The 25785-nt window shown below is 35.4% G+C and overlaps 2 protein-coding genes across 3 annotated transcripts; one reads left to right on the top strand and one right to left on the bottom strand.

The window, feature by feature from the left end:
- The first annotated feature begins 4101 nt into the window (after nt 1-4101).
- LOC117702336 (olfactory receptor 4P4-like) lies at nt 4102-9470 on the top strand. Its single transcript, XM_034493544.2, has 3 exons — nt 4102-4233; nt 5488-5553; nt 7369-9470. Exon 3 carries the CDS (start codon nt 8030-8032, stop codon nt 8954-8956), a length of 927 nt encoding a protein of 308 aa, XP_034349435.1. The 5' UTR covers nt 4102-4233; nt 5488-5553; nt 7369-8029; the 3' UTR covers nt 8957-9470.
- An 8150-nt stretch (nt 9471-17620) lies between these two features.
- On the bottom strand, nt 17621-25011 carry LOC117704077 (olfactory receptor 4C11). Of its 2 annotated transcripts, XM_076929069.1 has the most exons (3): nt 24687-25011; nt 22983-23433; nt 17621-19328 (listed from the first exon to the last, which is right to left on the bottom strand). In XM_076929069.1, exons 2-3 carry the CDS (start codon nt 23391-23393, stop codon nt 19293-19295), a joined length of 447 nt encoding a protein of 148 aa, XP_076785184.1. In that variant the 5' UTR covers nt 23394-23433; nt 24687-25011; the 3' UTR covers nt 17621-19292. The 2 variants fall into 2 exon arrangements, with proteins under 2 accessions (XP_076785184.1, XP_034351948.1); XM_034496057.2 differs by having other exon boundaries at nt 17621-23433.
- Between the last annotated feature and the right edge of the window lie 774 nt (nt 25012-25785).

Raw genomic sequence — 25785 nt, 5'->3', positions numbered from 1 at the left:
TGGAGAATGCCATCCTATTTACTTATTTTGGCTACAAGAAAGTAATACAAATTTGGTAAAGTATGACAACATGAATGTATCATATGTCAGCTTCATATAATCCTAATGGTGAAAGATTTTAGTAGAGACTCAGTTTTGGTTTTATGAGTTGTTCTTTTTCATCCCTGGCCAAATTACTTCCTGTTACCTCATTTGAAATATAATACCAAACAAGTGAAGATCTGTAGGAAAAGAACTTCAAATCTCTGCAAAAAGAAATCAAAGGAGACCTCAAAAGATGGAAAGATCTCTCATGTTCATGGATTAGTTAGGATTAACATAGTGAAAATGGTCATTTTGCCAAAAGCAATCTACAGATTTAATGCAATCCTATTAAGATTCTAACACAATTCTTCAAAAGCATGGAAAGAACAATTGTCAATTACATATGGAAAAAACAACCAGGATAGCCAAAATAATTCTCAACAATAAAAGAACTTCAAGTGGAATTACCATCCCTGACCTCAAGCTGTACTATAAAGCAATTTGATTTAAAAAAAACCATATTATTAGTATATATACAGACAGTCTGAACAATGAAATATAATTGAAGACCCAGAAATAAACTCATACACCTAAGAACACTTGATCTTTTACAAAGAAGCCAAAAACATACAATGCTAAACAGAAAACATCTTCTATAAATGGTGTTGTTCAAACTGGTGGTCTCTATATGTAGGAGAATGAAAATAGATCCATACATATCACTTTGCATAAAGCTCAACTCCAATTGGATCAAGGACTTCAACATAAAACTAGATTCATTGGCACAGAAGAAATTTTCCTGAATAGAACACCAATGGCTCAAGATCTAGGATTAATAATTGGTAAATGGGACCTCATGAAACTGAAAAGCTTCTGTAAGGCAAAAGACAACCATCAATAGGACAAATCTGAAGGCTACAGACTGGGAGAAAATCTTCACTAATTCTACATCTGACAAAGGGCTAATATCCAAAATATATAAAAAGGCTCAAGATGTTAACATCACAAAACCTAAATAACCCAATTAAAAAAATGAGTAACAGAGCTAAATAGAGAATTTACAACAGAAGAATCTCAAATGGCTGAGAAGTACTTAAAGCACTTAGTCATCAAATGAAATCAAAATTACCCTCAGATTCCACTTCACACCAATCAGAGTGACTAAGATCAAAAACTTAAGAGACAGAACATGCTGGTAAGGAAGTGAGAAAGGGGAACACTCTTCCATCGCTGATAAGATTGCAAACTGGTACAACCACTCTGGAAACAGATCTGGTAGGTTCCTTAGAAATTCAAAATAGTTCTACCTGAAGACCCAGCTATACCACTCTTGGGCATATACAAAAAGATGCCCCATCATCACACAAGAACATGTGCTTCACCATGTTCATAGAAGCCTCATTGTAATAGCCAGAAGCTAGGAACAACCCAGATGTCCATTAATTGAAGAATGAATACAGAAAATGTGGTTCATTTATACAATGTAATATTATTCAGCTATTAAAAATTAGGTTATCATAAGTTTTTCAGGCAAGTGGATGACTAGAAAATATCATCCTCAGTCAGGTAACTCAGACCCAAAATGACAAACATGGTATATACTTACTGATTAGTGAATGTTAATCAAAAAGTATAGAATATATAGAATATAACCTACAGACCTTAAGAGGTGTAACAAGAAGAAATGGCCAAGTGAGGAGGCTTCAATCTCACTTAGAAGGGTGTCTTAAAGTTTTACTGCTGTGAACAGACACTATGACCAAGGCAAGTCTTATAAAGGCCAAAATTTAATTAGGGCTAGTCTACAATTTCAAAGGTTTAGTCCATTATCTTCAAGGTGGAAGCATGGCGGTATCCAGGCAGGCATGTTACAGGCAAAGCTGAGAGTTCTACATCTTCATATGAATGTTGCTAGTGGAAGGCTGACTTCCAGACTAGGATGAAGGCCTTAAGCTCATGCCTACAATGACACATCCACTCCAACAAGGCCATACCTCCTAATAGTGCCACTCCCTGAGCCAAGCATATTCAAACCATCACAAAGGGGGAAGGAAATGATCATGGGAGGCAGAGGAAGGGATCTGGGTGGAAAAATGGGTGGGGAAAAGGGTTAGTGGAGAGGAGAGAAGCCCAGAAGGCTAAAAGAATGAATGGAAGTAAGCAGCCCTGTTCCCTCTAGAAAGTACCAGAGACCTGGGAGGCAAGACACTCTTAGGACTCATTGGGTGTGACTTTAGTCAAAATGCCCAACATTGGGGAAAGAGATTGTGAGGAGTCCACCTCCAGTATACAGACAGGGCATAAATTAGAGAGACAAGGTTACAAAACCACAGTCAAAATTCCTGACTCAGAATTGTTCTTGTCTAAAAAAACTGCAGGGACAAAACTGGAGAAGAGACTGAAGGAAAAAAGGTCCAATGATTGGTGAACTTGTGATCCACCTCATGGGGGGTGGGCTCCAAGCCTTACATTACCATTTGATGTGCTTACAGATGAGAACCTCACATAGCTGTCCTCTGTGAAGCCCTTACAGCAGCTGACTGAGACAGAAGCAGATTCTTAAGCCCAACCATTGGACTGAAGTGGGGGACCCCTGTGGTTGAATTATGAGAAGGATTGAAGAAAGTGAAAGGGGCAGCAACTGCATAGGAAGACCAGCAGTCTCAACTAAACCAGGCCCCAGGGAGCACCCAGAGACTGAGACACCAACAAGGAACATTGACAGGCTCATCTGAGGCCCCTGACACATATGTAGCAGAGGTCTACCTAGTCTGTTCTAACTGGGAGAAGATGAGCTTAATCTTTGAGAGACTTCAGGCTCCAGGGAAGAGAAAGCCCTGGTGGGGTGGGGGTGGGAGAGCACCCCTTTGGAGGCAAGGGAGAGGAGGAATGGGATGAGGAACTTGGGAGGAGGAGCCAGAATGTAAATAAATAAAGTAATTAAAAAAAAAAAAAACAAATTATCTAGTTTTAACAAATCCATATGCGTGTGTTCTTTTAAAAGAGCCTGGATGTAAATAACAACAACAACAACAACAACAAAATACCATTCGTTAAATCAAAATATATGCATTTAGTAAAAAAATTCTTGTAAAATGCAACTACAAATTTGTATTGCAATGGGTCTTTAAAATTATAACTTTTATTTTTGCCATGTATCCTTTAAATAATTTTCTAAAAAGAATGGGAAAATCAATATGATGTCTGTTAAAAATCCTGGAAACTAAGGAGTATTGGGAGATGGGAAAAATAGTCTACTCCAAGGAAGATTATTATCAACTAGTGATCCCATACCAAATAGTTGCCTAGATACAGAAATACAACTAACTATATACAGACTGAGCAGGTTATATTTATATATTTAGAAATATGTATGTATATACACACACACATGCACACACATAATTAATTTAACAACATTAATGAAAAAAGTAGTAAAGAATTAAAATGATTGGGTATAAGGGAGGGTTTGGATAGTGAAAGTGAAAGGGGGAATGCTGTAATTATAATCTTAAGCAATAAGATAAGTAATTAAACATAAAAATTTCAAGAAAACCATAGTATTAAGCAAAATGAAATAGAAAATGCCACATGAAAGAAACTCACATAATCTGAAAAAAATTGGATAGTGTAAACCTTGGGGCATAGAATGACATTGTAAGAGGTGCATCTTATGAGGAATTTCAATTGAGTGCATCTAAGTTTGACCCTAATTATATTAAGAAATTAACAAATATGTTTATTATTAATAGACTTTAAGCCTTTATAGTCAGGAAGACTATCAAGGTTTAATGAATGTGCAAAGATTTAATTTCTGTGTACACAGTTGAAAATATTTTAGAATACATCTTTCCCATAACATAAATCTTGTGGTATGGTGTGTCATACAGTTAAGCCACTTAAACTGTTTTAAAAGTACACGTGAAAAGCTAAACATGGATAGTTAAAATAAACATAAGTTTATTTTTGACATATTACTCCCAGAATGTCCTTGGGGAGTGTCAGGTGGGATTTCATCCAAGTCTCTCCAGTGCCTTTAAATTCTCTTCTACCGGACTGCAGCTTCTCCAGAAACATTGAGCCCAGCAGGACTGGGCTTGAAGCTTCATCACCACAGAGAAAGAAGGCAAGGGAAACGAGTCGGGATGCATCTCCCATTTTTCACATGTATCTGATGTGTCTCTTATTCACATTTATAGTATTCATGGAGTAAGTGCTAAAGACACCATTTAACTATAATTCAACAAGTACACAGAGCATACTGCTTATTTGATTTCATTTTTATATCTTGAAATATCTACTTGTTATTTTGTGTTAGATTATATTTTTTAAGTTATTGTTATGAATTGATAGTATTTCAAATTCTGATTGGAATTGACCAAAATCAAAAGTGTAAGCTTTTCTTATTTTATTTTATGTCATCCTGTTTTTTCTTTGCTTTAAAAAATATCTTGACTGTAAATAAAAGTCACAGAATAATCAATTCTTATTTTCCTGTTTTCCAGTAGAATAGTAATTCTCATGATCCATGTATTCTGAAAATATAGCTGCCTGATAACTGATTTGCTAACCTTAAATCCATTCCATTTGTATCCCAACTTCATATTTTAATAGTTTGTGAGAAAATTCTAGAGGATGCTTTCCAATAGAAAAATCTGTCATAGGAATATGTTGTTGAAGTCTTAATTTTAAATTTTGGAATGAGAAATGCTGGATTAGAATGTAAAGGGAAGTGAGGATATGGTTTTAACTACTTGAAATAGAAAAGTGATGATAAAATCAAACATTTGAAAATAATATAAACAAGTAAATCAAGAAACAATATGCAAATGTACACAGTAAATCCCACAAATATGTAAATAATCTAATATATATCCCAGGAGAGAGAGGAAAATGTTACCTTCTGCAAGTTTTTGGTCTGATTTTTTGGCATAGAGGGGCTCCTCTTTTGTAGCTGTTAGATTAAACTTTCTTGAGTAAATTTGTCACCTAATTTCCGTTCCTTCATCCATGACTTCGGGATTGTCCTCTCTGTGTTCATATTAATGCAAGCCTTTTACTCAGAATTAGTCTTCAAAATAGCCTATACCTTCTATACAAATCTATATTTAGGGTCACATTAAAATTGCTGAAGAAAAATATCCTTTCCTTGTTTTAAAAATGCCTCAGAAATGTTTAAAATTTTTTCCTTTTAAAAATAAGCCAATTTAAAAAAATGAAGTTTCACCTCTTCACACACAAAAATAGCTCATTTTAGTTAGTTCTTACAACATATTAGAGATACATGACTACACTAGGCTGTTTGAATATTTTTGAGATGATTCCTTTGTGGTAGAAAATATTATCGAATATAACTCTACATAAGAATAATCAAAGCTTATTGCTGTATATGATATGAGAAAATCAAAGCCGATTCTATGCAAAGGATAAGCATAAGCATAATGCTGCATTTTTTTCTTGTAGATACTGCTAAAGATTGTGTCTTAGAAGTTAATTGACAAAGATTTCTTCCTGAAGAGAATAATTCATGTGAGTAGAAAAAAAATTAAAAACATGAAAGTCTAAAGCTGAGTGTCTTCCTTTTCTCAACCTGTTTTGAATCCTCAGTGTCAACTTCATATCTAAGAAATCGTGTATTTAATTCAAATCCTATTAACAATTTAAAAGAAGAGGGGACTGCTAGGATGGTGAGGCAAGACGGGGTGAGTGGGCGCTCCCTCCTAGAAGCAGGAAAGAGTGGGGATGGGATAGGGGGTCTGTGGAGGGTAAAGTGTGAAGGGAGCTAACATTTGAATGTAAATAAATAAAATAACCAATAAAAAAAAAGTACATGGGGATTGAATCTTCTTCATCCTGAAAGAAAATGCAGAACTAGAGATAATTGTTTAAATGTGGGTGGTGATTATGTGTGCTTCTTGTTTCTTTTTGAGGAATATTTCTTTGGAGATACATATGTGAAACAGGAGTGTATCTGCTTATATTTACATCAGATGTGACAATTTGCAGATTATAATGCATAGGATGTTCCTTCCACTACTAGCTTTACCTCAGTAAAGGAAGAAATAATATGTTAAATAACAAAAAACAATGCCTTCAAGAGTTTGCAAAATTTCGATGAAAGATTATTATTTCTTCTTTATTGACCTAAATTATACCTGATATATAATGTATTTTTTCTGAAGCCATATTAAAATAATGGGTTTAAGTTTTTCATTGAAGGAGTAAGGAAAATCTCATTAGTTAGAAAATCAACATTCAGTTTGATTATAATATCCTTTGGTCATCACCTACTTTATTCTTTTGATGTAACTGTGAGTTACATAGTTACTCATATTTTAAAATTCATTTATAATCACTCAGGTACTTATAGAAATTAGTTGGGTATGTTTTTGTCACATACTCATTATTAGATTTGGGTCATCTTTGAAACTCATTATGTTTCAAAGTATATGGTTTACATCATATGTGACAATTTGCAGATTATAATTCACAGTGTCCTTCTGCTATTACATTTACCTTAGTAAAGAATGAGATAATGTGTTAAATCGTAACATATTTGTTCTTACAGTATTTAATTCTCCTTACTGTCATACAGATCCATTTAATATGCTGAAGTGTCTACTATTTATTCCATAGTAATACAACATACTCTATTTCTGCTTTGTTACTTGTATGTATTTAGACCTTTTCCTGTTTCAAACAACAAGGTTGTAATGAATGCTCTTTTGCCCTTTTTTTGTGAAGTCCTTTTTACAGGATGAATATTTATTACCTAATCTATGATTAAATTGTCTTTAAAAACACTTTTAGTTACATGTGGAAGATGCCAACAACTCAGAGCAATATGACATTATTATTCAATTTTCATTTTCCTGATTTTAGATTTGTAACTATACTTTTTCTCATGTGACAATTTCAGAAATTTAAGGAATAATTAAATAAGAGTGTATTTACTTGAGTTAATTGGGTGGAACATGAATCAATCCATAAGATTATATCCAAAAATTCTTTTTGTGTCAAACGTACTTGTCCTGATGATTTGCCTGTACTACCATGCAGGGCAAAGGGCATTGATCACTCACCATTCTAATTCTTTGTAGCATGGTCATATTTTCATTCATGAATAAGGTTGAATAACTGATTTACTTTTTTAAAGCTTCTTGTACTGAGCATTTGTGTGACACATTTTAGACTAGCTATTACAGTTACAGAAAATAAGAAGGAAAATATTTTCTATTTTTTTCTTTCCACTGACAATTTTAAGAATTTTCATCATGCACATGCAGAGAATCTCGTGAAGTAAAAACTTGTGGTTCAATTTAAAAATGCATATTGTTTAAACAGGTGACCTGAAGGCAGTCCTCTGGATATATACTGTGACCCAGCAGGAGCTAACATCCAAGACAGTGCTAGAATATGAGCAATTGATGATAGTATCCAGGCCTCCAGATGTGACTGGAAAATGAACTGGGAAATAAAGTGAAATCTAGAAAGTTATGGTCTCTCTAAAACCCAGACAAGAATCCGCCATCTTCTCTAAAACTTTTCTAGTTGCTCTTTATCACATTTATTATTTATTTTTGTAGTAGGCTTCAACATCAGCTTTGAGATTGCTATGAAGAGTATAATGTGACATATTGAGTCCACTTGTATTTCAGTTTTGAACTTAGAGTATGTGTTTAAGTTTTAAAGTATCTGCCTTGTTCTTACGAAGTGTCAAGTTTAGCAATTTCTCCAGCAACTAAAATTAATTTATTATTTGGACTACAGTTACTCGATTAGTGTCGCTCTGTGTATCTGTTCTTATGAATGAATTTACAATACTTTCAAGTATTTAAGGCATCTTAGACGTTGGTCTACCTGTAGTAAGAGATTTATAATTGAATTATCTTAAACAGTCAATGCATACACTTACAGGTTATAAAAGACTTTGAAAATAAATCAAAGAGATCAATGTTTTGGGCACAGCATCCACTCCCTCTAAATAATCAAACACACAGAAGCAATGGGATATGGAAACCTCACAGAATTTATACTGCTGGGACTGTTCCATAGTGAGGATGTCAAGGCAATATGTGCTGTATTATTCTTGCTTTGCTATCTTGCAATTCTCTGTGGAAACTTGATTGTTCTTCTCACTATCAAGGGCAGTCAGCTTAGTGAGCAGCCAATGTATTTTTTTCTCAGCTATTTGTCCTTCATGGATGTCTGCTTTACTTCCACAGTGGCCCCAAAATTTATTATAGACCTATTGGTACAGTGTAACACAATCTCCTACAATGGCTGCATCACCCAGATGTTTTATGCCCACTTCTTTGGTGCCACTGAGATTTTTATCTTGGTGGCCATGGCCTATGATCGTTATGTAGCCATTTGCAGACCCCTTTACTACATGATCACCATGAGCAGACAGGTATGCTACATCCTTGTGATAGCCTCAGTTTTTGGTGCTTTTATACACTCACTTGTTCATGTATTGGTTATTATTAGACTTCCCTTTTGTGGTACCAATGAAATAGACCACTACTTCTGTGACATATTCCCACTGCTGAAGCTGGTCTGCACTGACACAAGACTCCTGGTTATTGTAATCATTACCACAACAGGAGTTCTGTCCATTCTGACCTTCGTTGCCTTGATCATTTCTTACATCATCATTTTGTCCATCTTGAGGACCAGGTCATCAGAGGGTCGCCGCAAAGCTCTTTCTACCTGTGGCTCACATATCACCGTTGTATTCATGTTCTTCTTGCCACTCATCTTTACCTATGTCCCAATGGGTGATTCTGTTGGGGATGACAAAGTGTTTGCTCTGTTTTACACCATGATTGCCCCATTGTTCAACCCTCTCATCTACACACTGAGGAATACAGACATGAAGAATGCCATGAGGAAGGTGTGGTGCCAAGACAAACTGTTTGAAGGAAAGTGAATCCTCTGCTGGTGGAGCTTTTTTTCTCAATTTTGTCCTATCTACAGAATAAATGTGAGCAAAGTAGTAAGATACCAAATGGTGCATAGCCAACAAAAGTTTCAAGCCCTCCAAATAAGACCCAAATAAATGGAGAGTATGTATATAGTTGAATCGATTAATTATTTTCCATGTTAAATAAATGGAAATTCTTTCCTTCATCATCCCAGATACAATGACTATTATTTTATTATTATTATTGGTGCAGAGTAGAAAAACTGTATAATTTGACGATTTTACTTTATTTTAGGTAATCCATATTTGTTAGAGATAGCTTTCATAGACAGAGGAGTCTCAATCACATCCTTTCTGCTGCTCTTGCTATAGATAACATAAGAAACATCGAAAAATAACCAACACTGTATCTGAGTTGTCCATTGGTGTTTTTCTTATCACCTCATGTTTCACTATTATGTTAGAGAGACTTTATGAATATAGCTTCTTATGTTAATAAAACATACCAGCTTGCAGCTCACTTCTTGATCTTCTGGCTCTCACAGTCTTTTCTCCCTTTTTCTTGCAATATTGCCGGAATCTCAGTTGTGGAAAGTTTTGTAGATATATTCCTAGAAATTGGGCCCCACAATTTTGCATTTTCATTGTTGTTTTCTCTGTCTGTTACAAAGAGAAAATTATTTGTTGAGGGATGGGGACTACACTTCTCTGTTGTTATAAGGAAAATGAATATATTGTTTTCAGGGATTGTGAGTGTTTAGTAGGTTAGTGTTTGTAGATTCTTTTCTAATAACCATGACTACACTAGGACTTAGTAGTTAGCTATGCTTCCAGTAATCATCATGATTTCCCTCCTGTTAAATGGATCTTAAGTCCAATGAGAGAGCTGTTAATTACTACCAATGAATTTGTGCCACTATTGTACCCCTTTGGATTATCAGGCCTGGGTGGTTGTCAGTGTGGTTGGTTCATAGGTGTGATAGGTGAGTAAGACTTTATTGCCTTTCTCCTGTGGGAGTGGGCAAAGTGATATTCCCCACCAAAGAACATATTTATTTGTTGCCCAGAGCCAAATAATGAACTCTAAATCATATGTACTAGTAACATTATATGACTGAATAAAAGATATAGACATGCATATACATATATACGCAATATATACATACACATTTATACATACATATATACGAATACACATATATACACATACACAAGTACACAAATACATGCATACACGTACACATCTACAAATCTCTATATATTAATTAATAAAAATAATAATTATGTTCTTATGCTTGCCATCTGGTTATCTCGAGTGCTACCTGTGCTAGCTGTTTCTGACAGTAGCCTGTCCCTCCTGTGATCCTGGTTGTGTCAGAAGTCCTCAGAGTCTAGCTGTGTCTGGGATCTTGTGATTCTGGGATCCTATGATGCTGAGATCCTAGATGTGTCAGAGCTTCTACGAGTCAAACCACCTCCAGGATCCTCTAATCCTGGTGTGACCAAGCTCCTGAGATTCTATGAGGACCTGTGAGTCAAGCTTCCTTTGGGTGTTGTGGGAATGGGTGCAGAGAAAGCGCCCAAGATCTGCTCACAGCACTGGCTCCGATGTGAAAGAACTCGTGCCACTGGGCACTGGCCAGGTGGGGGTTCCTATGTCCCTGGATCCCACTGGTCCCAATTACTCTCACAGTTGGAATGGTAGGGCAGACTTTGTAGCCTTCTCACCTATGGTCCTGGGGATGTTAAAGCGCCTGGGAGTCGAGCTTCCTCTGGGTGTTGTGGGACTGGGTGCTGAGGTAGTGCCCAAGGTCTGCTCAGGGAATAATCCTGCATCCAATAGAGGGCTAATATCCAATATATATTATATAATATATATATATTACATAATATATATAATATTATATATATAATGTATAATACATATTATATATATATATATATTCAAGAAGTTTGACTCCAGAGAATTAAATAACCCTGTTAAAAATGGGGTACAAAGCTAAACAGAGAATTTTCAACTAAGGAGTATCGAATGGCAGAGAAGCATCTACAAAAATGCTTCCTTAGTCATCAGGGAAATGCAAATCAAAACTACTCTGAGATTCCTCCTTACACCAGTCAGAACGGCTAAGATCAAAAACTCAAGTGATAGCAGATGCTGTTGAGGATGTGGAGAAAGAGGAACACTCCTCCATTGTTGGGATTGCAAGCTGGTATAACCACTCTGGAAATCAGTCTGGCATTTCCTCAGAAAATTGGACAAAGTATTACCTGAGGACCTAGCTATACCACTCCTGGGCATATACAGAAAAGACTCTCCAACATATAACAAGGACACATGCTCCACTATGTTCATAGCAGCCTTATTTATAATAGCCAGACGCTGGGAAGAACCCAGATGTCCTTCAACAGAGGAATGGATACAAAAAATATGATACATTTACATAATGGAGTACTACTCAGCTATTAAAAGCAATGAATTCATGAAATTCTTATGCAAATGGATGGAAGTAAAAAATATCCTGAGTAAGGTAACCAAATCACAAAAGAATACACATAGTATGCACTCACTGATAAGTAGATATTAGCCCAAAAGTTCAGAATACCCAAGATAGAATTCACAGACCACATGAAGCTCCAGAAGGAAGACCAAAGTTTGGGTGCTTTGGTCCTTCTTAGAACCAGGAACAAAATACTCACGGGAGCAAATACAGAGATAAAATGTAGTGCAGAGACTGAATGAAAGGCCATTTAAAGACTTCCCCGCCTGGGGATCCATCCCATATATAGTCACCAAATGCAAACACTATTGTGGATGTAAAGAAGTGCATGCTGACAGGAGCCTGATATAGCTGTCTTCTGAGAGGCTCTGCCAGAGTCTGACAAATACAGAGATGAATGCTTCCATCCAACCATTAGACTGAGCATGGGTTCCCAATGGAGGAATTAGAGAAAAGACTGCAGGAGATGAAGGGGGTTGCAATCCCATAGGAAGAACAACAATATCAACCAACCAGACCCCCAGAGCTCCCAGGGATTAAACCAGTAACCAAGGAGTACACATGGAGGGACCCATGGCCCCAGTTGCCTATGTAGCAGAGGATGGCCTTGTTGGGCATCAATAGGAGGAAAGGCCCTTGGCCCTGTGAAGGCTGGATACCCCAATGTAGGGGAATGTGAGGACAGGGAGATAGGAGTGGGTGAATGGGTGAGGGAGCATCCTCAAAGAAGCAGGGGAAGGGGGGGAGGGGAGATGGAATAGGGTTTGGGGGGGAAGGGTGAAACTGGGAAAGAAGATAACATTTGAAATGTAAATAAAGAAAAAAAAAAAGCTGGAAAAGCTGAGGAGGAGGTTGATCCTCATAGAAGACCAGCAGTCTCAACTAATCTGGACAACTAAGATCTTGAAGACACTGAGCCACCAGGCAGCATACACCAGCTGATATAAGGCACCTGACACATATACAGTAGAGGACTGCCTGGTCTGGCCTCAGTGAGAGAAGATGAACCTAAGGCTTGAGAGACTTGAGGCCCCAGGGAGTAGGGAAGTCTGGTAGGGTGAGGGTCTGGGGTAGTGATATCCTCTTGGAGATAAGGAGGAGGTACTGAATGAGGAAAAATCAGAGGGCTGACTGGTAGGGTAGTGGGATAAAAACAGGACTGTAAAAAAAAAAAAAAAAAAAAAAAGATTAAAGAAAAAAAAGAAAAGTATCTGTTCAGGATGCCAAGATGAAATTCTCATACCAAGTTCTTAGCACAAAGGAGATTTAAATGACCCAGAAGAACAGAGGGGAGGGATAAAGGACAAAGACAGGGGATAGAGGACAAGGGAGAAGAAGGAGGGAACAAAGGAGAAGGGGGAAAAAGGGGACAAAGAAGGGGGATAAGTGATATTTGCCCTGGAGGTTGGGGGGGGGGCATGATGGCAGCCTCTGATGAGAGATGAGACAGACACTACACATAGGAAAATGGTGGTTTACAAATGTAACATGGGAAACAAAACACCCTGTTAGCATGAGGTGTTTAAAGTAAATTGGGTGTTTAATGTTAATTAGGTGGAAAAGGGGCTTTTGATTGTTGGACTTCAATACTTTGACAGCTGGAACTTCACAATCAGCTTCAAGAGGAGGGATTGGCCATGAAAGGCAATAAACCTTGAGGGCTGGCTTTACAAATGTAATACAGTGGGTTTTTGTTTGTTTGTTTGGTTAGTTTGTTTGTTTTGTTTCTTAGGAAGGCAAAGGGAATTGGGGCAAAGGTCAAGGCATTCCAGAGTCATGCTGTCCACACTCAAGCAGTGCTGACTCCCTTCAATGTTTGCTTACATAACTATCTTTAAGTTAAACGTTTTTCAGGTCTACTGGGATTCTTTAACAACTTTCTTTTATCTCTCCATATTCAGGTAGCTTGAAGCCATTGTCTTTGTTGCTTCGTTTTCATAATTTGTATTTATTCTTGGAGAGTTTTGTGTGATATATTTTGATTACATTCATTCCTCTTTATCCTGCTTCCTCCAAGATCCAATCTGCCTCCCTACCAAACAAATTTGCTTTCTTACAAACAATCAAACAAAAACCAGACCAACCAGTTAAATAAACAAAACCCATCAAGTCCATTTTTTTGCTACCCAAATACTCTTATGTGTGAGATCTATTGTGGAATACTTTAACTTAACAAGTATCACATCACTGAAGAAAACTTGCTTCTGTGGGCAATTGTCTATTAGTTGTCAAAACCTCCTCTGCTGGGAATGACATTTTGTACCTAAGTATGCTGGAATGTTGTCTCATTCAGGCTTACAGAAGTCTTGTGCACACAGTTAAACTGCCATGAGCTTATATGTACAACTACCCTGTTGTATCAAAACAAGAGCAACAACAACAACAACAAATAATCAATTAATAAAAAATACCCTAAAAACTAACAACAATAACTCTTAAAATCTTTGTACCCTTAGTGACGGCCCTGGAGCATTTGTAGGGAATATCATATGAATGCTTCATGGATGGGATTCTATTGTGGCAAGGCCCATGGAAATCCCTTCTCGCTTGGCAAGGACCTGTGGTAATTTTGGTGGCCTCTATGCATATTACCCAGATCCCATGTGTTACAAGTTCTCCTTGCTTTTGCTGTGTTGTCTATACTCACAGCAACATGTGTTCACTTTTCAGTCATTGGCAAGGCTGGAATCAGGCAGGCTGAAAGCCCTGTGGATTATTCTACATTTTTCCCAACTCTCTTTTGAGGGGTAAACCCTCTTCTTCTCTTTTTGCCTCTCTGTATCCTCTAGATGTGACCAATCATCCTTGGTATTTTGGGACATGTAATCATGTCTCTACAGTCACATTGAGTAAGCCTGTGGCAGTTGTGAAGTGTGGTGGGTCCAGCTTGCAAAACTGTTCTAAAGAAGGTATATCTGATTGACAGAGACCTGAAATAAGGAAGCTATGTCTGATTAACAGAGACTTAGAAAATAGGAAAGTTATGTCTGATTAATAGAGAATTAAAAATGATTTTTAAAAAGATATCAGAAATTGATAGGTACATATCAAGAAAAGTTGCTTGGTACAATGAACACATCTCTGTCTGCAATTAAAAGCATATTATGACTGAGGGTTCTATCTGATGGCTGGACTTAAATGCACAAATATTTAATTCTGTCTCTTACCTTACATAACTATGTAACTGCATTTGTTATCAGCTGGGTATGTGCTCATGTCTACAGCTCATGCCTGGCTAGACATTTATTTTTGGCTTGCTGAAATTGTTCCTTGTAATACAAAATAAGGTTAGGAGATTATTGACTCAACAGCAGAGGGGAAGGAGGAAGGGGAATTATTGGGGCCTTTTTATAATTTAATGCTGATGTTATGATTTCTTTCAATGAAATAATATGTGATATCATTTATGGGACAAGCAGGATTGTAATTGTATAAATAAAGACATCTCTTGCTATTCAAGGTCATTTGTTTGGAAGTCAACATGTGGTCAGTGTCTTCACTTTTGTGGACTCTCCTTCCCTGATTCAAGACCTAAACCATACAGTTCCACACAGTTCTCTGTGCTTTCAACACACACACACACACACACACACACACACACTTTTTTCTATGGACTATATTGGCCATTATCACTTATATAGTCACATTTTAGGCTAATGCCTAAAGTCCAGTTGGAAAGTCTCCCACAGCATTAACATTGTGCTAGTATTGATATTGTACTAGTATTGTATCAGGGTCATGCCTTAACAGTATTGTAGAGGGTCGTGTGTGTGTGTGTGTGTGTGTGTGTGTGTGTGTGACTTTAGACTTCTTAGTATCTTCACTTTGACCAGTTGTGGGTCACTGTGTTAATTTTGCTGCAAGAAGTTTATGCACAAATGAGAGAGAGCTGTACTGAGATAATGTACTGATCTATTGGTTTGGCAGTAAGTCATTAAGTCTTCGTTTAATACTATGAATATCCAGAAAACTAATAGTAGCCTTGTCTATCATATTTTAGGTTTGTCTTAATTAGGGATTTACTGCTGTGAACAGACACCATGACCAAGGCAAGTCTTATAAATGTCAACATTTAATTTGGGCTGGCTTACAGGTTCAAAGGTTCAGTCTATTATCATCAAGGCAGGATCATGGCAGCATCCTGGCAGGCATGGTGCAGAGCTAAGACTTCTACATCTTCATCTGAAGGCTGCTAGTGGACGATTGACTTCTAAGTAGCTAGGGTAAGGGTCTTAAGCCCATGCCCACTGTAACACACCTACTCTAACAAGGCCACACCTCCTAATATGACCAGTTCCTGGGCCAAGCATATACAAACCATCACAAGGCTCATGTTTAATACCTAATTGTAAAATGTTTGTTTTTTCCTATGATATTGTATGAGTATCATACCAGGGGTATATCTTATTTGTAGCTTACCCAGGTTACTACTGGTAAGACTGATGATCATTTTACATTTCTCCTCCAGTAGAATTCACAGTGCTTTCTAGAACTAATTGGCATGATGCTTCTGTGTAGTCACCTAGTTAATGTCTCCAGTATGTGATATATTCAGCAATAGGGTTTTATTTTCAAATTCTGAGAGGTAACAAAGAATATTGGCAATAGACTCTAATGCTTGTAGTCTATGGTACCCGAATAGCTAACAATTCCAAAGAGGTAACACATTCCCAATACCAGGTTTTTTGAACATGTTAGCAGTGTTTAATAGAGGCTTTGCCCCTAATTACAGGATATGGCCATTTAAACTCTTTTCATATTAGCATATAATTTAGGAAGCATTTTAAAATTGTAGGTTTCCATGTTTTCTTTTCAAATGGGGTTCACTATTAGTTATCCCACTTATGACTGTTTTAAAATTCATTCTCTATAACACCTAGAACCTACATGGATACATCTGCCCTACATGTTCATCTCAGATGGACTTTTCTCTATTCTTCCTATGGTGTGCTGTTTACAGTAAGTGATAAAGTCTTTATAAAGCCTGAATTATGTTTCTCTAAGATTCTATTCTTTTTATTTTTAAATACTCCAGTGTATTTAAAATATTTTAGGTTTTATATTTAGGAAGGGTAGTATGCAGGGCCTGGTGTGGCCTTGGTGTGGACAAAGTGATATGATTCCTGCCCCAGTGTGAACTGCTATGATATTGATGACTGCTGTGGATTTAGAACTTGTTTGTGTAATAATGTACATATTTTCTGGAACCAGTACTAGCAGTGGAAGACTCCTTTGGAGAAGTATCCTACCTGTTAATACTAATGACTTCATGATAATTAGAAACAGCAGGAGTTGAGGAGTAGAGGAAGTAGCTGTGTCTCATCAAAATGATCCACATTGCTAATTTTAAATACAATATTTTACTTTATTTTTTCAGTTTTAAATTAACAACTAATAATTTGGAAGTTCAGCAGACTTTGTGATTTCCCTACACCCCTTTCCCCCCCCCCCCCCCCCCCCACCACAGACAAATTCTTCAGGACAACATGTAAGGCTATTGAAAAGAGCTCTAAATATATGAGTTTGCAAATATATAATTTCTCAACTATACAAAAAACAAGGATGCAATATGAATTATGAAAGGGGCTTCATGAAGCTAAAGGAAAAAAGCAGCTATACTGTGTACCAACTTGTTAGAAAATCAAAATCACTAGGAAGAAGATAAAAGATTTAAGAAGTGGTAATCGCAGGAGATCCCATCCAGCTAAGATTTACTTTGTTTACACTTACAAAGGCAGATAGAATCCCGAGTTCAGGATCAGCCTAGAACAGAGCAAGACTAAGGTCAGGCATGGTGGAAATGGTAATTTCAGCGCAGGGTCCCACCCAGCTAGCTTATTGCCTGTGATAACAGGAGCAAGCAGATCTCTGATTTTTTTTTTTTTTCACTGTTCAAAGAAAATGTGAATGCTGGGTCTTATGAGATATTTAGGGATGCTGTATAATAAAAGTTTACTTTTCTATGCTAGAAAAGTTTACTTACTATGCTACTGTAGCTGACCTGCTGATCTGTGATTCTGTGGCCAGAAACTGCAGTTTCTGGCACTTAGCACCTCAGCCCCAAAACAGCAAAGGATTAAGTAAATAGCCTTTGTACTCTTTCAGCAGGAACTGCTGGGCCTAACTTATACCTGCTAGCTTGAGGTCCCAGGAAGAAAAAACACTTACAGAAAGTATTATAGAGTTTATTACTAAGAGTATAACATTTCCTATGAAAGCTATCTAAGGGGAAAATTGGAAAGGTCCTAAGTGGGGAAAAGGAAAAAATTCTAATAAGGGAAAAGTTTTAAGGGAAAGAATTCTGGCAGGGGAAAAGGAAAGGAAGGGAGGAATGGCTTCTAATGAACCTCTCTGTCTTTGTCTTCAGTACTTATATATCTTTCAGAATACATGGTCACATGTTACAAAGTTCATCACAAGTTCACATCAAAAATCAAATCATAAATTAAAATAGAAGTTTATAACAGAGAATGTTTACATGCATATCCATTAGGAGTAATTATTTGGCTAAACATCCATCATCCATCATGTCTAGCTCTACAGGTTCACTGAATGTTTAAAACTATAAATAAGAAATTAGTGAAGTTTTGTATAGATAAACCCAGACAACATTTTATCTTCTGTCCTAGCACCTATAATAAATTGTTAGTTCCCTTTTAGTGACCTTTGGTTAATTGTTTTACAACCTCTTGGAATGTGCTCTGAGTAGGAGAAAGTTGTCACTATCTAAGAGCAATTAACTGATGACACTTGGGAGACTGGCAGAGTTCTCATTGCAGTTTTGATTGTCAGAAAGGGACCTAATATCAGTCCCATTATAAAAGAGCTTAATAATTATTGATATAATTTTAGGAATTCTTATAAGGTCATCATCAAGACTTAAGAACTCATCTATTTGTCTATAAAGCATCACTACAAGACATTATATCTTCGTGGATCTTCAGAGATCTGCTCCAAAGTGGTGTGCTAATGCTTAGTGATTGTTACATATGTTTAATAATAATAATAATAATAATAATAATAATAATAATAATAGTAAAAGCATATTAATAGCAGGAATCTTTCCTAAAATAAGTCCCTTACAGCCTTGCTGAATAAGGGCTCACTTGTTGCAGATTATATAATAATCCAAGGCAAGCCATTTCAGGATGATCAAGTGCTAATTATTAGCTTGTCCCATTATGGCTCTTGACATGTGTAGTTGCTGTTTCCTTAGAATTAAGGGTATGGGTTTTTGGAATGCTGATACATAGGACAATCAAGTGGAAACCTCAAGTAAATGACTGAATTGATATGTAAATAAAACCTGAGCTTTTGTTCTGTTTGAGCTGAGCTAGCAGAACAAGATACCAGTTCTTCAGAATTTTCTGTAGAGAGAGCTGTGCTGTCTGGAGATGTCTGGAGAGGGAAAACTGTTCTTCAATAATTTTTTCTAGCAGCATTTCTGACTCGATTGGAGGATTCAATGAATTTTTCCTACAGCAGCTTTTCTGACTTTGGTCAGAAAACCCATGAGCTATCCAAATAGCTTTTACATAATTTTTACTAGAAAAGCAAGAAAAAAGCTGTTTGGAGTAGAGCAGAATACACAGAAAGATTTACCATCTCAGCAGAACCTAGGCTGTCAGCTTAGATCCAATGTTTTACTTCAAATAGTTTCTTTTCACAGCTCCCAAACACCCCTTCTTTCAGGAACACCTCACCAAGCCAAAGCTGGCCCTTGGCAGTAGTGGGCTTGGGTAATGAAAGCAAGGTTAAATAATAGTCCAACAACTACTTATAAGTTCTTGTGTTCCATAACACATTAAGATGATAGTCATTCATGATATTAATTATATATTTCATGAAGGCTTCTGAATTAAGGTCCCATGAAGACTCTGAAATAAAAGATAAGGTTATAAAAATGCTAATTATCATGACTTTGACCATTGATGCAGCATGTGTGTATTAAAATATCTCGCTGAACTCTCTGACAATGCACAATTATTAGTTACCAAGTAAGAAAACAATCAAGAATACATTTATCCTCATTATTTACTTAGATAATTAATTTCTGATGTAATTCACTAGACTGTTATAAAAAGTTGTTATAGTTAGAGATTACATTGAGATCTGTATCAGATAGTTACATGTGTCTAAGCTCCAACCGTTCTCTATGCTTAGACCTTATCAGCTATGATTGTGTGAAAACAATGAGAGCCACACTTTTTTACAGTTATAAGATGATGTAATTATAAAAAGTCTCTGAAAACTAATAAATAATTTATAGAAACAGGGAAGAGTAATATTTTCAGTTAAATATTCTTTCTATGAGTGAGATATTCTTTGAGTTTCAAAAAATTATCCTATCAATATATACTAACAGGAATTATTAATGAAAACTATAAAGTTTATTTGATCCTATTTTGAAAGTTCTATTTTATGATGAAAATGTCACTTACTAAGTTTCCATTTTAAAATTCTTATCATATTCAATCTACTTCTCACAACAAACCAATGTAACAGTATTTTCACTTTTTATTCACTTGTGAGAATGAGAAACTAGGCTTAATTTTTCATATGTTCGTCTAAAAGAAGAGTTAGAGTGATTAAACCACTATTAGGATTGCTATTTCATGATTACAAAGCTAAGAAAATAATGTTGTGTGTAGTTTTGAGGAGTAAAGCCGGCACCCCAGTCTTCACAGAAAAGTGCTTTATCACAGAACCAGAGTCTCATCCTAGATCAATAGACTGGTTCTATTACACACCCACCTTAAAGTTAAAATAAGAGCAATTGACAATCATTTCTTCAACTTTTCAAGTTTCTTTTTTTTTTCTTAAACTCATTGGGAAAATATTTTAAATGAAATAGCTTCTGATTTAAAAACATAAACTATTTCAAAACTTCATTCTTGGGCTGTACTAAGGGTAGATTCTTTGAAAGTGGTGCTGGGTTCAATCTCTGTTTTTAGATTTTTTTCATTTGAAAAAAATTAATATAGCTAATTAATTCATTTTGAGTGAATCACAGATATGTCATTGGACAGAATGGACTACAAATTTCTAAAATACAAAGGTAATTATAGGTCATGGATTTTTCTGTTAATCATTGATGAAGTTGCACAGTCACCCTGAAATTACTCTTCAGGTGGATATATTATCAAAGAGTTTTAAAAATAACATTTTACTTTATTTTTCCCAGTTTTAAATTAGCAATGAATAATTTTGAAGTTTGGTAGACTTTTTGATTCCCCTACACCTTCCCCATCCCCCAACACAGACAGAGTCTCGCTCTATTTTCAAATACTGATTTCTCTACTGTCTTTTTTTTTCCTGATCTTTCATTGTAAAGATCTTATTTTCAATTACCTTTCCCATGGCCTGAGTATCTGTTTGTATATGTCTAGATGTGTACAGATGTTTTTTAACACATCGAACAAAGTTGCACTTATGTCTCTATTGCTTGTTTCCATTATTTGCTTCCATTCCCTTATGACAGGTATATCAAGTTTTAGAAACCATTTCAAATCCTGAACATTTTATGTCTCTGGAACATGAAGATATAAATGTAAAAATATCTTACATTGATTTATTTAATTTTCTATGTCATCTTTTATGGAAAACATGGTTGGAATTAGAAACACTTTTCTATTGGTTAATGAGGAAGAAGAGACAGATAAAAAATCTGGTTCTATTCAATTTAACATGTAATTTAATACAATAAATAAACAATATTAAAAGTTCACTAATCACACAACTGTGGTATACAAAGTACTTTTTCTGTAAGTTTTGGTTGTGTAGATTTTATTAGCAATTCTAACCCAAATTATTTACTGAAACAGAAGAGGAAATGTGGATCATTTCTAGAGTAGTGGGATCTCTTCAACTTGTTAAGGAAAAAAAAAATGTAGTTTATAAAGCCTGTGATGACTTTACTTCTTTTTCATCGAGTTTAGACTATCGTAAGAATAGCATCTTGTTTGAAGGAGTTCTTCAATCAGGAACAAGAGAAAGAATAGGGAGTTCCCCTTTGATGCTTTTGTCAGTAATTACCCCTGGTAAGTGATGAGGAGAAACCTGAAGACTTCACCAGAAATGGACATTAAGAGAAGAAAAAAAATGGATACCTGTTGAACAGGAGTTTTACCAGTTTTGATAAATATCGCTTTTCTTATCCAAGATGTATGTTTGTATATGGTTGTGGTATAACTTACAGTAAACCTTGTCAAATTTAAATATTAAGGTGAAAAAGATGACCCAGCATAAGATTTGAGATAAGGTACCAGGATATTACTAGAAAACCAGAATCACCACCACCACCACCACCACCACCACCAACAACAACAACAACAACAACAACAACAAAACAGAGAAAAATGTAATAGCCAAATTTTTGTACAAAGGTGTGGCAACTTTTAAAAGTTGGGGACTACAAACTAAGAAGGAAGAATTTTGATGCACAAGTAGAAAGAATATTGATGCACAAGTTCTATGAATTAACCTACACTGTATTTAATAATGACATAAAAAACTATGCCTAGGAATTTTTATAGACATTGATCAGAAGCATTTTTAGCATATTTAATTATATATTTTAATTGAATAGATACTTAATGAGTTATATGCTATAGAATACTTTTCCTAGGTAGTTAAATAAACCATGGATGCAATGACAAATTGAATTAGAATACTTCCTCTATTTTTCTAGTAACAGTTAACCAATGCCTCCAAGTCCATTTTTTGTGGGTTTTTTTGGCTATCAAATACTAATCTTTCCAAATTTTTCCTTTCTTATATAGTGACAGTAGTAGAATGTCTGTCAGACTGTATTTAATTAAGTTCAGATTCTTTGTTTATTCTCTACATAATTATTTCAACCAATATTTCTTAATTTATATTCAGAAGATGAGAGAGGAGTATAATTTTTGTCAATTGTTTCTTTTTTTAATCAATAAGAAATATTAAGAACTCAGAAATCTGTATGTTATAGCATATAGAGCTACAATATTCAGGTATGATAATATTTGTGTCTGGATTTATTCAGTCATAATTTTAACATGCCATAACTTTTTCATGGCATTTTTAACTTCTGCATTCCTTAATGTATAGATAATTGGGTTGAGAAATGGTGTTCCAATGGTATAAAATACTGCTACCATCTTGTCCATAGGAAAAGTAGTTGGTGGTCGTGCATATATAAATATGCAGGGCCCAAAGAATAAAATAACTACTATTATATGAGATGTGCAGGTAGAAAGTGCCTTTTTTCTCCCTTCTGCACTGTGGTTTCGCAAAGAGTGTAAGATGACAAAATATGAGATAATCAAAATTATAAAACTGCTTGAGCAAATTGCACCACTGTTAGACACTAACAGCAGATTTATCATATATGTGTCCATGCAGGCAAGTTTCAACAAGGGCTGTAAATCACAGCAATAATGGTCAATCAGATTGGGCCCACAGAAGGGCAGTCTCAATGCCAAAACAATCTGAGCAGTAGAATGTATAAAAGACCCTATCCAGGCCATAATAATCAAGATGACACAGACCTGCCGGCTCATGATGACTGGGTAACGCAAGGGTTTACAGATGGCCACATAGCGGTCAACAGCCATGAGAATGAGGACAAAGATCTCCATGCAGCCAAATAAATGGAGAGCAAAGACTTGTGTCATGCATTCATTGTAGGAAATGATGTTCTTTTTAGAGATGGCATCCACAATGAGTCTTGGGGCTGTGGATGTTGAAAAGCAGGAATCAGCAAAGGACAAATAAAACAGGAAGAAGTACATGGGACTGCCAAGTGTCTTGCTGAACTTGATTGTCACAATAATGAGTGTATTCCCCACTACAGTCCCCATATAGAAAATTAAGAATATTATAAACACCATTTTCTGCTTCAGGGAATCCTGTGTCAATCCTAGTAGTATAAACTCAGTGACAGTGCTATTTTGCTGCATTGTGCTAGTTCATGAGAGAAGCCCACATGCCAGAAAGAATCTGAAAAAGAAAAAAATAGTATGAAATGCATGCTAAATTTGGAAGTTCAATAAGATCTTATCTTTCCAGTGAGTTATCACTTACCATTCTCTTGGCTTAATTTATTCAGAAAGTATCAGTTTAATGCTTACTAAATAGACTTCACATTCAAATAATTAAAAAGCCAATGATGTTGTGAAGTAAGAATTACTTTTAGTAATGAAATTTGAGTAGGTAACTTTCTGAACAAAATGTGTTAGTATAATGCACTATCTGTTTATGTTTAATATGTTGAAACTTTCAAAAGTGTTTTTCATGTTTACATGCTCTCATTTTATTTGAACCACATATTTGCACAAGAAGACACATGCTATGTGTCTTGAACATTCATGTAATGATTTTCAAATATATGAGACTGCCAAATGAGAAATAATAAACATAAAATTCTATTTTTGAAGAGCACCCCTGTCTGGTTAATATACACAGTAAAAATGACTAAATTATCTTCCTCAATCTAGCCTATTCTGCTTAAATAGAACTCAACATTTTATAGCTGTTAGTATTTCCAGATTTTTTTTATCAGAAACACAGGTGTCAACGCTCAGGAAAAAAAGAGACAATGTCTGAAATAAATCATAATCTTACTTATTTTTCAGACGTAAAGAGACATTGGTATTTCATTCTGTTGCTGAACTTTTGGTGAAATTATTAAGTGCTTATAAATAATATTATGAGTATTTCATACACTGACACACAAAGAGACACAAGGACACACACACACACATGTATATGTTTATTTGGATAAAATATAATTGTTCTAATTGACTCATAACATGTGTATTCTAGTGGTAGCACAGTCAAAACTAAATTTATCAAAATAGTAAATGTATTTATTAATTAAGTATATATAATCTTATTTTAAAAGGCATTTTTATTGTGAAAACATATATAATGTATGTAATTAATTCTATTCATATGTTCTAATTCTGGCTAAGGGTGCTTAATATAATAATGCTATCTTTTATCCACTATTGGTTATAAATATGTGAGAACAGTAAGGTCACATTTGCTTGTGATGTGCGAACAAATGTCATGTCTGTGATGTGTAAACAAGGCTAAAACATCACTGTGACACAGACAGCAAATAATCACTTACCCTATGCATAGCAACTCACAGGAACAGACAATCTGTGCAACCTTTCAGCAACAGAGGTAAGAAAAATCTTGAAAGTCAAAAGGTAGTACTGCACTAAAATAAACCTATGAAGACTTACCTTAGGAGATTGTTGGTCACATTGGCTTGTCACTGGGGCATCATGGATATTGGATTGTACATAGGAAGTATTGTGACATTTTTAAGGTGAAATGAATTTCTGGAAATATAGTCAAATGACTCAGCTATAAAGATAGTTCTGAAACTGAGTATGCTTTAAATACTTGTACACAGTTACCCCGTGGACATTAACTAAAGACTCACTTACTTTGTTGGATGTATTCCAACAGTACTCTTTATGAAGTCTCTTAGCAAACAAAAATCACTTTAAGGTTGAAGTAAGTAAAACAAATATTATCACTATGTTTTTCTACTTTGAAAACAATCACAAGTACAAATAATGGCTTACATGCTGACATGAAGAAACTTCATAGGATTAACCAATACCATATAAACACAAATTAATTGTGTATGGTATTTTATACTGAGATGCCATTGAGAAAAAATGCATATTTCTATCATGCTACATTCATGTCAAAATCATAACCTTTCATAAGGAATTTTCTGGAAGACACAAAATAGATGTTATTTTTAATATCTCTAATTTTCTGATATCATCAACTTAAACTTACTTAACAGTGCCAATTTCCAGTGGTTTCTATCATACTTAACAGTGCCTTTCTAGTGTTTGATTTTTATTTCATCATTTTAGATTGTAAAGCCCTCCTTCAATAATGTTTGTAAATGTTTTGTCCTTCAAAGTACATATTTGACACCAGACATGACATTAGTATGACTAATAATGTTTTGGTATAAAATATGATTATTTTATTACAAATCTTACTGGTTTGGTAATAGATTATGTAAGATTAAATATAATAAGAAAAATACTACAACATTGAGATGCAATCTAAGTGTATAGCATATTTATCAGATTCCTCATAGTCACAGATAATTGAATAAATAACTGAATAAAATAGGGATACAGAGAAAGCTCCACAGGACACGATTTTGGAATAATTTATGAATGTGCTCACCAAGAATTATAGCATAATTATCTACCTTAGCTCATGTGATCTGACCAAAGAGAGTTCTCTTTAAAGTTATAGAAGGAAAGGGATGATGGGGGTCATTACACAGGAGGAATAGGATAAATGCTA

The sequence above is a fragment of the Arvicanthis niloticus genome, chromosome 2, assembly GCF_011762505.2.
Source record: "Arvicanthis niloticus isolate mArvNil1 chromosome 2, mArvNil1.pat.X, whole genome shotgun sequence".
NCBI lineage: Eukaryota > Metazoa > Chordata > Mammalia > Rodentia > Muridae > Arvicanthis > Arvicanthis niloticus.
This window is presented reverse-complemented; position numbering and strand designations above follow the sequence as displayed.